The 13,613-nt window shown below is 23.5% G+C and overlaps 3 protein-coding genes across 3 annotated transcripts; 2 read left to right on the forward strand and 1 right to left on the reverse strand.

The window, feature by feature from the left end:
* Positions 1–201: 201 nt before the first annotated feature.
* Positions 202–2,210, forward strand: MKS88_004057 (tryptophan-rich protein; the record flags this gene model as incomplete). The annotated part of the gene is made up of 3 exons (XM_067217202.1): positions 202–387; positions 618–1,426; positions 1,499–2,210. 3 exons carry the CDS (start codon positions 202–204, stop codon positions 2,208–2,210), a joined length of 1,707 nt encoding a protein of 568 aa, XP_067071654.1.
* A 3,417-nt stretch (positions 2,211–5,627) lies between these two features.
* Positions 5,628–7,909, forward strand: MKS88_004058 (uncharacterized protein; the record flags this gene model as incomplete). The annotated part of the gene is made up of 4 exons (XM_067217203.1): positions 5,628–5,640; positions 5,875–5,969; positions 6,090–6,145; positions 6,262–7,909. The coding sequence occupies 4 exons, from the start codon at positions 5,628–5,630 to the stop codon at positions 7,907–7,909; spliced, it is 1,812 nt and encodes a 603-aa protein (XP_067071655.1).
* A 372-nt stretch (positions 7,910–8,281) lies between these two features.
* MKS88_004059 (vacuolar fusion protein MON1) lies at positions 8,282–12,766 on the reverse strand (the record flags this gene model as incomplete). Its single annotated transcript, XM_067217204.1, has 4 exons — positions 8,282–8,369; positions 9,624–10,021; positions 10,198–10,219; positions 10,572–12,766. 4 exons carry the CDS (start codon positions 12,764–12,766, stop codon positions 8,282–8,284), a joined length of 2,703 nt encoding a protein of 900 aa, XP_067071656.1.
* Between the last annotated feature and the right edge of the window lie 847 nt (positions 12,767–13,613).

Below are 13,613 nucleotides of genomic sequence, written 5' to 3' on the forward strand. Positions count from 1 at the left end.
TAGTAATAAGAAAAATTGTTAGATTTACTTTTCCCTTAGTGTTTCTTTTCCCTTTTTTTTTTTTTTTTTTTTCATTGTTGTGGTTACCATTTTTTAGAAATTGTAACTGCACCATATTTTAAATTATAGTAAAAAAAAATAAGGAGAATAATTATTCAATAATAAAAGAAATTATTACTCTTTTGTAAAATATTTAAAATTATGGGAGATGCTTTACAGGCAAGCGGATTTTATCCAATGCATTTAGCTACTCCTATTTTAAATAAAGGACTAAATGTTGGCAAAACAATTTCAGGAAAACTTGATTACCGTACAGTTTCTAATGTATTATTAACCACAACCTTTTTCATTCTTTATAAAATTTTTAACCGTTATAAAAATCTAAAAGTAAGAAGAAACGGATATATGTTTAGTATATAATCATATATACATATATATATAATATATATATATATATATTATATATATATATATATGTAAATGTAAAGACATTGTGTACTTTCTTCTCATTTTCCTTAACGATGTGAATTAAAATCCTGCGTTAACATAAAAAAAAAAAAAAAAAATAATTAACCCTTTTTAATCCCTTTTTATAAAATATAATGTAGCTTCCGCAGATACAAGGTCAGGATATACTATATGATGTAACAAGCTCGCAATTAAAAGAAACTCCTGAAATGTTAGTAGAAAAACATTTAAAAAAAATAGAAAATCATAAAAAAAAAGTAGATGCAGCAAAAAATTGGTTAAAAGATGTGGAAAAAAGAATAAACGAAGAAACAAAAAAGATAGAAGTTGCAACAAGAAGTTGTCCAGCTGAATCCACAAGACCCGTAAAAGAATCATCACATAAAACAGTTACCCAAGAAGAAGAGATTAAATTAGATGATGGAACAAATGAAAAACAAATAATTGAAAAGGGAGTCGATAAAATACAAAAAGGGTTAAAAAGAATTGAAGAACTTATGGAAAAATATGATAATGGTTCAGGAAAAGTGTTTAAAGACCACTTAGGATCATATCGCCACGTAGTAGAAATACCTGAAGATAAGATGAAAGAATTTGATGAAGGATTAGAATTATTTCAAGAAGGAATAAATTTAATTAAAGATCGTGTAAAATCCTATCCAGGTGGAGAAGATGTAGACGAAATAAAAATTGAATTTGAAGAACAAGATAAAGGTGAAAAACGTGTTTCTTCACGTTCTCGTAAGTGTAATGTGGTGGAAGAGTCATTATCTAAGGAACAAGAAGGAACATTTTATGACAAGAAGTCTTTAGTAGAAGAATGGATAAAACAAATTGATAAAATGATAAAAAAGGAAACAGATAAAATTAAGGAAGAAGTTGCAGCTGATATTATACCACAAGCACAATATATACAGAGAGAAGAAGAGGGAAAAGAATATAATGAGGAAAATAAATTGTAAGATCAGAAAGAAAAAGAAACAAAAGAATCGCATGTTATAACACAGGAAGTTCAAACAGATAAAAGTAGCTATGCAGTAGTAGAAGGGAAATCTGAGGAATGGAAAAATTGGATGAATGATATGGAAAAAGTTGAATGGAAACGCTTTTTGGATTTATTGGAAAATCATAAAAAAAAATGGCTTCAAAGCAAAGAAATTGAATGGGATAATTGGTTGACAAATGTACATTATAATTGGATTGGATTTATTAATAAATTAGAAGGAGAATTTATAAATGATAAAATAAGCATTTGGAATAATTGGAAAGAAAAGGATTGGAAAGGATACATAGAAATGGAATGGAAACGTCATATGAAAGTGAAATGGATCAATTTGGTAAAAGAAAATGATAATTTTTGGGAAATAAAAGTTTTTTATTATTGGGATAAATGGCATAGTAAAAAGTTGAAAGAATGGAAAAGTAAACATTGGAAATGTGATGAATATGAAATGTGGATAAAATCAGAAAAAAATATACAGAATGATACAAAGTTTGATGAATGGAAGAAAAGACTACAAAAGGAAAATAATGAATGGGAAAAATGGATAAGTGAAAAAAAAGATATATTGATGGATATGAAATGGCCACAATGGGAAAAATGGAAAGAATACAAATGGAAATATTTAAATGAATGGTTGCGACGGGTTGAACAAGAGTGGTTAAACCAGAAACCATGGGAAACATGGATGAAGGAAAGGAATAGTCTTTATGAATCACATGAAAAAGAGGTATCTATGTAAAATGACAGTGAAGAAAAAAGTTCATTCAATTCTTGAAATTCAAAATTTATTTTCTCATCTTATTGAAACACGTTATTAGAGTTTATATGCCTTTACAATGAATAAATAAAGCGGAAATTAAATAATAAGTAAACAAAAAAATCAATAACATTAAATATGGGTTGCACATCTTTTAAAAAGATAATTTCACGGTGTTGCTGTAAATAAATTGTGGAATTTTCCTTTCATAAATATATGTTATTTTTATGTGCTGTCAATATGGTATTTCATACGTATAATTTTGTTTGAAAGGGAAATGTAAAAACAACTATTTTTGTTGTTTAAGTGCTTCCTATAATTTTTCTTTAACTTTTTTTTTTTTTTTTTTTTTCACTTCTTTTAATAAATTTATTTTAATATATTAAAATTAGAAAAAGCTAATTGTTTGAATTTTGTTTTTGTGTTTTTTTTATTATACAAAATTTATATTTTTACAGAATTATTATACTTTAATATATGTTGTCATACACAAAACTTTTAATAAGTAATAAACCCATATATGTAAATATAAATAGGTAATTACATCTATTTGCACATTAATTACGAGTATGAATATTTTCATTACAATTATTTTTTGCTTCACTGTTAAATCTATACGACGTAATTTAGTCTAATTAATATTTCTGCTCATAATATAAAAAAAATATAAAAAAAAGAAAAAAAAATTTCAATTTTATAATAATTACTCTGTGCATACAATGACTGTTTCCTAATCAAAATACTTACGCATTAAAATATTTTTTCTTCATATCAATGGAAATTTGATTTCCTATAATTGTAACATAAACTATGACGTTTCCATAAATATATTACCTTTTAGATATTTTGTTATTTTTTCATTAAATATAAATCGCATACCTACATGTACACATGTATAAGGATTAACACATATATTTAAACACCTTAATTTGCACATATATTTTATACAAAAGTTATAAACAGTGTTATCATAAGGCTCTTTTTCCCTTCATAATTAAAAAATAAGAACATCCCATATATCTCTGAAATGGGAAATTGAGTTGAGGTTATTATATAACATTAAGATAAGCAAAATAGTAAAATATGTTTAAAAAGACATTACAAAGTAAAATGATACAAATGTTAAATAACCTTTATTATTACCATTTGTATATATTTGCCTAAGATAACAAAATCATATTACGTTAAACATAAATTTACATAAATACTTTTACATAATATACACAAAGAATAAACATTAAACTGTAATTTAAAACACTCGTCATCAATGAGTTTAATTATCCATTAAAATACAATTTTTAAATTTACGTATATATTGAAAAATTATACTTTATTTGTGAATCTAATTATTTACACAATTTAAAGAAAAGATAAGGAAAAAAAAAAAAAATAAAATAAAATAAAGCTGTTTTTATATAATATTTTACACTCTACATTTGTCTAAGTAGGTAAAATTATTAAGAAAAATTAATACACTATTCAAACATTCTATAAAAAAAAAAAAGTTAAGCAAAGCCAATTTTTGTACGTTCCTTCCTTAATTTTCCGTATAAAATAAAAATAATCCTTTGAATAAATGGCCTTCCTATAAATTAATAGTTCTTTGTTATTTTTTTTTTCTTATCTAACAAATGAACACTTTCAATAATTTATTCTTATGAACAAAAGATGTATACGTCACTGCAATAATTTCAATGCATAACTCCAATTTCTACTTTGTGAAAAAATGTACAAGTGACAAGCAGAAACACTATAGTATAAATAAATATCATAAACTAATCGATCAAATATGGAAAAAAGAAAATTTCTTTAAAAATTTTAACTATAATTTTGTTTTTTGGAAAATATTTATAAAATGCATACATAATCGTTTATTAAAATTAACTGTTAACTTTATATACACAATATAAGTTAATTTAATAACATAACATGTGGGACTAATCATTCAAAAGAGTATTTAAAGTATATCGCACATCGTTTTTATTGTTATAACTTGGTGAATATATATTTTGTGTGCATAATCTATTTAATTAGGTTTATTTATACTTTAAAAATAAAATCTATTATTTGTTTTTTTTTCTCTTCTTCATGAGTGTCTTGCAGTTAACTTGGTAATGAATTATTTTTTCAAAATAGTATTTTAAAAAATTCCACAAAAACTAATTCTATTGAAAAAGAGAGCATTATCTTTGTAAATTTTTTTAATACTTCTTAATAATACTCTTCATTTATATTACACAGTAAATATATGTTCATTAATGATTTTTGTTATAAAATGATAATGTGTTCCTCTTAAATTTTTACCTTATATTTTTTCTAGTGAACTGCGTGTTAAGGATTTACTGTAGCCATTAATAACGAATAAATGTAAGGTAAATTCTGATTGAACATATTATCACAGTATACTTTCTAAGTAACTAAATATAAGTTCGTCAATAAGTCATATATTATATTTTAACTGAATTTATTCTATAAATCTAATTATTCAGTGATCTTTTAAAGATAAATTACTAAGTACTTCTAATATAATAAATATAAAAATTATTTTCCATTGAAAAAGCAAACAAAAAAATTAAATATATTCTTTTTAAACATTAGGAAAAGGAATTATCGTTTATGTTTTTACATCTTTTTTTTTTTTTTTCTCTCACAATAAAATTAAGTTTTTCTCAGCTATGTGGAATGAAATTATAGCTTCAGTTTTCTTCGGTTTTAATTCATTAAAATTATAAAATTTTTTATTTTTTTAATAATAAAAAATGGTTTTAAAAAACAATATTGCTTGTACAATTTTTTTTTTTTTTATTTTACCTTTTAAAAAATGTAAAATCAATGTTTCAAAAGAAAACTTATAGAAAATTCAAAACTACTATTGAAGTTGTCTTCATTGTTCAAAAACTTATGGTTTTTTAAATTAAAAAAAAAATAGGAGAAATCACACCAATTTTGTAATAAACCTTTTTTTTTTTTATATGTATAAAATTTTTTTTTTGCTTTTTTTCCATATATATATATACATATATGTACATATACATTATTCATTACGTACATAATAATTTATTGGTGAATATTCGATTAAAAAAATGTATAAAGTAATTCCTGAAGTTTTATCTGAACTGCTTTTCCACGCGTAATCTATAAATATAATATTTAAGCGTATTAAATCTAGGATTTAACTTCAAAAAAAAATTATTCTAATTTAATCTTATCCTTTCAACATCCAAAAAAGAAAAAAAAATTTTAATATATTAAAAAAATGTCATAATATATTATTTTATTTTTACAATAATAGGAAAAAAAAAAAAAGTAGAATAGGCTTGTAATATTGAAATATAAATCCTTCGACATTTTGCTTGAAAATATAGTGCTATAAAACTTCTTTTATATTAAATTTTTAAAATGGAAAAAATAAGTTAAAATAAAAGAATTAAAATGTTTTAATTACTTTATTCTTTTTGCTTTGGAAAAAATATTACGTCTTAATACTTTTTTATCTTGAAACAGATTAGTTTTCCTTCCGCTTTGTTGAAGAGCAAATACAAAGGCTACAAAAAAAAAAAAATATATACTTTTGTTCAAAATGACATGCAAATAAAAATTGAAATGAACTAGTGTAAGTTCTTTCTTTTTTATTCTTTTTTATAAGTTTTAAACTTTAAAGAATTACAAGTAAACAATAAATTAACTAACAAAATTCAAATGAAAATCTACAGATTTTTGCTCTTTTCCTTTGAATCATTGGTAAATAAGCAATTAATTAAATATTTTTACAAAAAAGTGATATAAACTTAAGAACCTTATATTATTTTTCATTTTTCATTTTTTTTTTTTTTTTTTTTTCCCATTATAAAAACTTTATAGAACGAAATAGTATATATTACCAATAATAGAATTAGTCCATATAATGACATAAAAAAGTATAAGATATAATTTTTTGTAATTTAAAAAAGCTATGTGCTATTTTGTTATATATATAACAAGCATAAAATAATTTTCCATTTATTATCTTTTTATTTCTCATACATTTCACCAGATATAATGAAGGCAAAAACACACAACTGAGATGGCAAAGAAGCTTATCAGAAGGATGGTATTGCCCAAGTGATCAAATTGTAGATGAATTAAATGAAACAATAAATGATGTGCAACATAAAATTAACAGAGGTGATATATGTATTGGGACACGCGCATATGACGGTGATGAATTTAATGATTTGAGAAAATTTTTTATAGAACTAATAGATCAATTATTTTTTTCAAATTATAATGAATGTTTAGATATGGAAAAAAAATTGTATTTAAATTCACATAATTTATTGAAGGAGATTCATGAAAATATATCAAAAGATTTTGAGAATAGACATAATTTAGCAAGAAAACATATAGAGACGTATTTTTCTGATCCAAGTTTACATAATCAACAAGCATTAGAATTAATGACAGGATCAGATATTACTTTGAATATTAATGATGAAAATTTAATGGTAAACACTAAAAAAATAGAAAAATATTTTGCTGGGGCAAAATTCGAGTTACATATTGCACAAAAGGAAGAATATTCGACAATGGAGAACAACGCCTTAATTAGTGATAATGAAAAAATATGGAAACATCATACGAATAATCTATTAAATATTGAAGAACATATTTTAAAATATTTGAATTTAGTTTTACATAGATTTCCTTTGAAATACTATCGTGATGTAAATACTTTTGCAGTTATGTTTCAGGATAATGCAATGAATATCCTTGAAGAAAATTTGCATAATACATTTTATACGAAATATGTAGAACAAATGAAAAACTCAAGTGATAATGTACATATAAATGTTCTACCAGTTGAATTTTTACTTTATGATATGATTGGTGTACTAAACCATAGTATAGATCATAGTGTTCATTCATTCTTTTTAAAACTAAATAAGGTTTTAAATGGAGACTTAAAATCCTTTATAGGCTTCTTTTTATATTTGTTTGACAGAGAAAAAATGAAAAATAACATGATAATAAAATCCTTAAGAAGTGATATTAATACCATAGGTAAGAATGAAATTTTATCAAATGCTCTTGAATTGTTTTTAATAGAAAAAAATGATATTGACATTTCAGAACTGAAAATTAAAATTTTTATAAAAAATAATTTTAAATTTAATGGGGATGATAAAAATCTTAAATCTTTAGAAAAAAAGATTTATGATAATTTTCAAGAAAAACAGCTTATGGAATCATTTTGTATTATTGCATACCAAATACTTATTAGGAAGGTAGTAAATGATTACATCAGCTTTGTGTTATTACTTAAGAAAGCTGCTCATAAAGATCAACCATTTTTTAAAAAAGTTGTAAATGCATTTTTATTAAAAAATAATGACAGTAATCTCATATTATCGAAAAATAAGTATGACGAGTTATTAAAGGAGTATATGAAAGTTAAAGAAGATAGTAATTTTAATTTTAATAATCCAAGTTTTAATGATAAAATAAAATCGACCTTATCAAATATAAAAATTGAAATAAATAAGTTTAAAATTTTAAATAAGTTGTTATGTTCATTAAATAATGAAATGATTAAAATAAAGGATACTTCTCGACTTACGCCGGGGGAAAAAGAGAGAAATAAAAAAGCCATCATATTTTATAGTTATTTAATTAGAGAATTAAAAGATCAATGGTTTTATTAACGCGTCTAAATTTTGTCATTTTGTTAATTATTATGTAAAAATCGAAATATCACGCTTGCGTCTAATGTATATACATTAGTGAATGATATGTGCTTGGGTGTTTCCATTTGATATGTTAAAATTTTTTTTGCATTTAACTTAACCTTTTAAAATATGTGCATTTACACAGTTTTTTTGTTTATGTGTACGTATACTTGATATCCTTGGCTTCTTAACAAATTGAACAATGATATATAATTTTATATGCTGAAAAGTAATATATATATATATATATATATATATGTAATAACATTACGCATATTATTAAAATGTTTGGGTTTAAATTACAAAAACGTTAATCACAAAGTTCGTTTATTGATACCTTAACACGATTTAGCTTAATATAACAATTAACAATATAAAACTGCAGCTACTTCTGCTATTGCTGCTTCTACAACTACTACTACCTCTACTATTACAGCTATAATATCACAAATAGAAAAAGCGAACTTACAATTTGATGCTAAACAAAAATTACATTTGTCTACAAATATTTATACGAATCAGACTATATGGAATGCACAAAATTTAGTTATGTTTATAGTACTAAATTAAAATTTTTATTAGTTCATATATTATTTTTTCGTAATAGACAAATCAAAAAGAGTATGAAAACATCAATTTTTAAAATGTGCAAATGCTATAGGACATATATTTTTTTTTCAATACATGAAAATTGTATTCGATGTTTCATTTGAAACTGTGATAAATCGCAATATGCACTTCCTTTCAAAATTTTATTTCACATAAGATATACAATAATAATTATCAATTAATATACTGAATAAAAATATTGGTTGGATTTACATTTTAAAAAAGTGGTGAATTTTAATTAGTGTTATATAGAACATTACTTATTTTTATGGTTTCCCAAAAGAAGAATTATTAAATTTATAATAAAATAAATAATAAAAAGCTATAATTTAAAATTTATTATTTGGAAAAAATGGTTAATAAAAGATATCACATACAACTCAAGTACAAAAAAAGTTCTAATAATAGAGAGCTCTGAATAACTGTTTCGTTTTTGTATTATATTATGTTACATTATATTTAGATTAAACTATCTGTTTTTATTTTATTTTTTTTTTCTTTTAGTTCACATAATAATAAATTGGGGATATTTTATTCTTCTACACTATTTACTGATTTCTTATTATTAACAATAAATAGATATTCTTTGGTTTTTCTCATGTTCAAATATTTTTATTCTCAAGAAAATTTTAATCAAAGATTATCATAATGTTCAAATAAAATAAGCATAAAAAGTTCATTTAATATGCAATTATACTAATTCTTATATAAGAATAATAATATAATATAGATAGATAAACATATGCGATAATTAAAAACAATGACGTTCAAATGTTATATTATGCTAAATAACAACCAAACTAGGAAAAAAAAGAAGAGAATTAGAAAAAACACTTTTTATTAAATTAATAGCAATATTATTATTATTTAAAAAATATAACATGAAATAAAACTTTTTCAAACTAATATTTTCACAGTTAATTTTTAATAGTAAAAATAATATAGTAAACCGTATGTACTATTAGGAAATAGGATGTATTCAAAAAAGAAAAAAAAAATAGTTAAGATGGAAGTAAAAGTAAAAGAAGACGTAAACGTTAAAGTAGAAGTAGTAGTACACGTTCGAGACTACAGCTATGACGTGATTTGCTTTATGTTATTAATAAATATTTCTTTATGATACGTTGCTATGACTCTTAAAATTTCATTTATGGTTTCATCATTAACTTGAACATGGAAAGGAACTGCTAGAAACAAGTGATAAAGATTCGTTTTAATGGAGTAGAATTTTTCATACTCGGATTCTATGTATATCTGTGCAGGTAATTTAGAATCTTTTAATATGTCATCACACTTTTGGTATACTCTAAAAATTCTTTTTATTTTATCATGACTAATTTTCGAGCTATAATATTGTTTTAAATATGGAATATAATAGCATAAATGAATAATATCTATTCCAGGAATTTCAGGTAGTACGAACGGAGAACTATTTGACGCTTTTACAATTTCATCATAACATCCTGAACTCAATAACATCTAAAACAACGGGGGAAAAAAAAAAAAAAAAAAAAAAAACATGTAAAATTTACATAATAAAAGTTTATAATTTACCAAGGAAATTATACAAAATACTTATGCATTATTTTCCCCCCCCCCCATTTTTATCATTATGTACATAAAATTTATTATTCTTATTTAATATTTTGGAATACCGTTTCAATCATAGAGGTATGTCTTGAAAGGTGAAAAAAATCTCGAGAAGACGCATATGAACATATGTACACACAGCAAATTTTTTTTTTAATGTAATTAATATAGGCATATAAGAATAAGCTATAAGGGAAAAAAAAAAAAAATTTATCAATTCAACGTTAATTTTTTTTTTTTTTTTATTATAAAATTATCTTTTCCTACACATTTTTTGTGGTGTGAATATGCGTATATATATACATATATATATGTATATACGTACGTGTACATGTGCATATATCGATGCAGGCACAAGCTCATTCATGTACATACATATGTAGGCATTTGCTTGTGCATGGTTAATATAACTCATTTAAAAGAAATACTTTTTTCTTACTTTGGGTTATAAATTGGTAAACAGATGGGGGTCCATGATTCCGCATTTTTAAATGACTTCATTGATGTTATCATATTTATGAGGATTATTATATCCATGGAATTTATGGTATATTTTGATATTGATATACCTATAACTTTATCATTAATAATTAAGAAGGACAGTAGCACATTACTAATTTTGAAAGATGAAATCAAATTATGTATTTTGTTACGATGCTCTTGTTTTAAGGGTAAAGGCTCAAAACCATCAAATATGGAATACATATTTTTAGAACAAGAAGATATTAAATTGCACATAAGTAGATCAGCACCATCCAACAAATATCTTATATCAAAAGATGGCTTTATTTGAAATGATTTATCAATACTCTTTGTTAATAAAGATATAATTTGAAAATACATATAATTTAAAATATTCATAATATAATTATTACTCTCATTAACTTTAGAAATACATACTAAGCATAACACTTCTTTGTCTAAATAAACTACTTTCGTATTTTTACTTATAATATATTTTAACGAGTTTTTTGTATTTGTCTCATTAAATTTTTTATTTGTTTTATTGTCTGAATTTATATCTGAAAAAGTAAATGATTCTATTTTAGATATTATAGCTAGTAAAGTTCCATAAAAACTTGTAAGATTTTCTTCATTTCCATATCTTGTAAAAACAGGCTTTCCTGAATAGGTAAAAATAAAAAAGTGTCTTTTATGTTTGTACCATAATGGCGTTGTTTGATCTTCGTTAACTTTCTTTTTTCTCAATAAAAATTTGGAATTATTTATATTATCTTGAGATTCACTATTTTCAAAATAATTTAGAATATTCACTTTGTTTGATTTTAAACTTCCTAGATCACCTTTTCCTTCATAACTATTTTTGTTACTGTATAAATCTGATTCTTGAAAAATTACTTTTTCTTCAATTTCATCTATTCTAAAATCCTTTTCAGAATTATTCGACATGTTATTTAATGATTCCCTACATTTTAATCTGTTATCTTCTCCTGAATTCGCCTTTTTATTCCAATTCCTTAATTTTTCTTCTTCCTTAAAAGCGTCCTTCTCTTCGTTAAACTTGTTTTTCTCCTCTTCGTTAAACTTGTTTTTCTCTTCTTCGTTAAACTTGTTTTTCTCCTCTTCGTTAAACTTGTTTTTCTCCTCTTCGTTAAACTTGTTTTTCTCTTCTTCGTTAAACTTGTTTTTCTCTTCTTCGTTAAACTTGTTTTTTCTTTCTTCTTTAAACTCGTCCTTTTGTTCTTCATTAAACCTATCATTCCCATTCTCCTTAAATTCATCCTTCTCTCCTTCACTGACCTGCTCCTTTTGTTCCTCCTTTCCCCCCTCTTCATCCACCAGGTTGGTTCTTATTAAGCTGTTCGATGAATTACTAATAAAGGATAAATCGTCATCACGTTCGTTACTCACTTCTTTCACATGTGTAATGTCCATATTTACGGTTAACTTTTTGTTTATTATCAAGGACTTTTGTTCATAACTTTTATTGCTCATTGTATCGTTAAGAAAAGAACATTCTGAATCTTCCTTCTTATTAGGATCAAGCATTTTCATAACATTCACTTCATTATTTATTGAAGATGTGAAATCATGGTTATTGTAAAAATTTTCATATTCATCTTCAACATTTAAGAAGGAATTGTCATATTCTCCCAATAAGTTACTATTGTTATTATTATTACTACTATTTTTGCTATTATTATTACTATATTTGTTAATATGATTACTATTTTTATTACTATTATTACTATCTTCTTTTCCTAAAAGGATATTTGCTTTAAAATTCATGGCTCTACTTACCTCCTTTTCATTTTCATTATCTTCAAAAAAATGTTCAAGGTCATCATCGGTGTTTGAATTATATACTTCATTGTACTGTACTAATTTTGGCTCCTTGATTTTCAGTAATTCTTCCGAATATTTATTATTCACAATGAAACTATTTTCATAATGCTCCTTTATTTCATCTAAGCCTCTTACATCATAAAAATTTGTATCATTATTTTTTACAAAATCTCCATCTTCAGCACAAGATGAGTTTATAATTCTTTCATCGTTTTTAATTACACAAGCAACTGATTTTTCACGTTCATCAGTTATGCATGTGACATAAGATGGGTTTATATTTTTCTTTTCATTTATTTCATTTCCTTTGTCGTATGTAATTTCCATCTTTTTATATATATCATATACGTAAACACTGAAACATAAAAAAAAGAAAAAAAAAAAAAACTAAAAAATGTAAAGGAAAAATAAATAAAATATAAAAGTTGTTTTATATCTTATCATGTATAGTTAAATATCATATTACTTTTCTTTCTTTTTTGTTCCTTCTTTTTTTAATTTTTTTTTTTTGTATGCAATTTAAGGAACCAGCAATCCCCATAAATATATATTTTGCGTAAACCATTCCATTTTTATTTCATTTCCTTTTTCCCTTTTCTATAATAAAAATATTGTTTTTTCCGCATACATTTAATATGCGTTTACTGATTACTATATTGGTTTTATTTAAACTGTTTGGTTTGTGTAATTCTATTTTGCTCATTTGAAAAAAAAAAAAAAAAGGGAAAAGAAAAGAAACAAAAGAAACAAAAAGAAACAAAAAGAAAAAGAAACAAAAAGAACTTGTTTTAAAAAAATGTTAAAATTAAAAAGTTTTTAAGGCAAGAAATTTACGAAAATTAAAGAAAAATGTACTTATCATTCACCAAATTAAGAAGATGGAAAATAGGGAAGAACATATATCTAGAATGACAATATGATATAAAACAAAATATATTTGTTTTCGTGGCACAAATTTATAAAATGAAGATGAAAATATATAATAAATAACACCATATGATATACACAAAAAGATGTGAACTGCAAAGGTGTAACGATGAACTGTATTTAAAATGGAAGGCCCTAAATAATAAAATAAATGCGGAATAACACACCAACGAAATTCTGTATAATACATCTTCAAAAAAAGTAAAGTAATAAAACAAATTATAACCATTTTAAGGGGTTTTCTATA

Source organism: Plasmodium brasilianum, chromosome 12 (assembly GCF_023973825.1).
Source record: "Plasmodium brasilianum strain Bolivian I chromosome 12, whole genome shotgun sequence".
Classification (NCBI taxonomy): domain Eukaryota; phylum Apicomplexa; class Aconoidasida; order Haemosporida; family Plasmodiidae; genus Plasmodium; species Plasmodium brasilianum.